Raw genomic sequence first — 1,874 nt, 5'->3', positions numbered from 1 at the left:
GGGGGCATGGGGGCCTTGGAGGAGATGGCTGGTCACCCCCGCTGCACCCCAGCCCTGCAGCGAGGTGGGACAGGGAGGTGCCGCAGGCAGGCTGGGGGCTGCGGACGCTGTGCCGGGAGGCATCAGACTTTTCCATGCTGGCCTGGGGTCCCGCTGGGAGCAAGCTCTCCTTGGAGTCAGGCTCCCCACCAGCTGCACCAAGGACTCTCTCTCTGGTGTGGGGTCAGGAACTGATAGGGTCCCTGTGTGGCAGAGCAAGGACAGGGTGACCTCCAGCATCCTGGGGTGGGCCACTGACTGCCCTTGCTCTGAAGGGCAAGGCTGAGAGCAGCGGGTCAGAGATCCCCAGGCCAGGCTTGTTGAAGAGGGAGAAGCTGTGGAAGAGTTTCTCCTGGGGCCACTGGTGGAGCAGTGGTTGCTCCTCCACAGCCAGCTCCCTGCAGGCATCCACGACCACGTTGTGCCGGTTCTTGCAGATCTCGTTGGGTGTGCGCCAGGTCAGGGGGCTGAGGAGTTGACAGCAGCCGTGATCTCCTCCCAGGCGCGCTGCCAGGCCAGCGTGTTCTTGTACCAGCCACTCTTGGGGATCGAGATGTCCTTGAGGTGGAGCAGTGGTTGCTCCTCCACAGCCAGCTCCCTGCAGGCATCCACGACCACGTTGTGCCGGTTCTTGCAGATCTCGTTGGGTGTGCGCCAGGTCAGGGGGCTGAGGAGTTGACAGCAGCCGTGATCTCCTCCCAGGCGCGCTGCCAGGCCAGCGTGTTCTTGTACCAGCCACTCTTGGGGATCGAGATGTCCTTGCAGAGGCTCAACTCCTCCAGGATGAGGAATTTCTCCTCCTCAGAGAACTTGATGTGCTGCAGCTTGGCCATGCTCATGCTGCCCCTGCAGCGGGTGAGGATGAGGATGAGTCGGGGTGCGCTGATGCTGAGCACCACTCCATCCCCCTGTCTGGGGCACGTCGAGCTGGGGCTGCGGCACTGCTTGGGGCTCAGCAAGACCGGTTCCCCCTGGGGGCACTGGTGGTGGTGTGTCCCCTGGGCTCCCCAAACCCAGATGCCCAGTGGGGTCCCTCGCTGCCGCCAGGCCAGTGTCAGGCAAATAGCCAGGGGAACTGGAAGTGGCCACATCCTGATCCATGCTGGGGAGGCTCCAGTGCAGGGGGGCTCAGCCGGGTGCTGGGTCTTCACCTGCCTGTCTGCTGCCTGCAGCCATGAGCTGGGCTGCACCCGTGGGGCTGGGTGTTCGTGAGGGTTTTTTGTTTGTTTGCTTTGGGGTTGGAGTTTGGACCTCCCTGGCAGCAGCCGGTGGCTCTTGCCTGTTTGCTGCCCCACGATGCGTTTGGCTGCTGCCCACCTCCCCCTCTCCCACCGCCCCTCCTGAGCTGGGATATTAAAAGGCTTCAACACTGCGGATGTTCTTGGCCTCTTTATTTGGGATAAAAGCCCAGGTTGGCCACAAAAGAGGTGCTAAAACAGTTTTAGTCCTCGGGATGGAGGGTTACAAAACATTGGGAACAAAGGGAGTGTGTCCCGCATGGCGAGAGGGGTTGCCCTGAGTTTCACCACCAAATCTGCAATCCCAGCTGGTGGCCAGAGAGAGCATCTGGCAAACGGAGGGATGCAGCAGCGTGAACCAGGAGCCTCGTGGCTGTAGGGCTTGGTATTACACTGCTCCGTGCCTGGAGCCATCAGGCAGCCCTGGACGGTGGTCCCAGCTCCCCCAGCACATCACCCTGGCTCAGCACGGGGGCCAGCCCGTGCTGCACCAGCAGCCCCTGCACCACCTCAAGCTCCTGCTCCAGCTCCTGCGCGCCGCAGCCCAGCCCCGGCACGGCAGCAGCACCTTCCCCCAGCACCTGCAGCGTCTGTGCC

General features: G+C 63.0%; 1 protein-coding gene across 1 annotated transcript in view; it reads right to left on the bottom strand.

Moving 5' to 3' along the window:
• Nucleotides 1–1,690: 1,690 nt before the first annotated feature.
• Nucleotides 1,691–1,874, bottom strand: part of LOC118451888 — a 14,170-nt gene continuing 13,986 nt past the window's right edge. The window contains 1 exon segment of the mRNA XM_035890478.1: nucleotides 1,691–1,867. Within this exon segment, the coding sequence (XP_035746371.1) occupies nucleotides 1,691–1,867 (177 nt within the window).

This window comes from Egretta garzetta, unplaced genomic scaffold, assembly GCF_000687185.1.
Source record: "Egretta garzetta isolate BGI_Z169 unplaced genomic scaffold, ASM68718v1 scaffold343, whole genome shotgun sequence".
Lineage (NCBI taxonomy): Eukaryota > Metazoa > Chordata > Aves > Pelecaniformes > Ardeidae > Egretta > Egretta garzetta.
The sequence above is the reverse complement of the archived record's forward strand: the minus strand, read 5'-3'. Positions and strand labels throughout refer to the sequence as shown.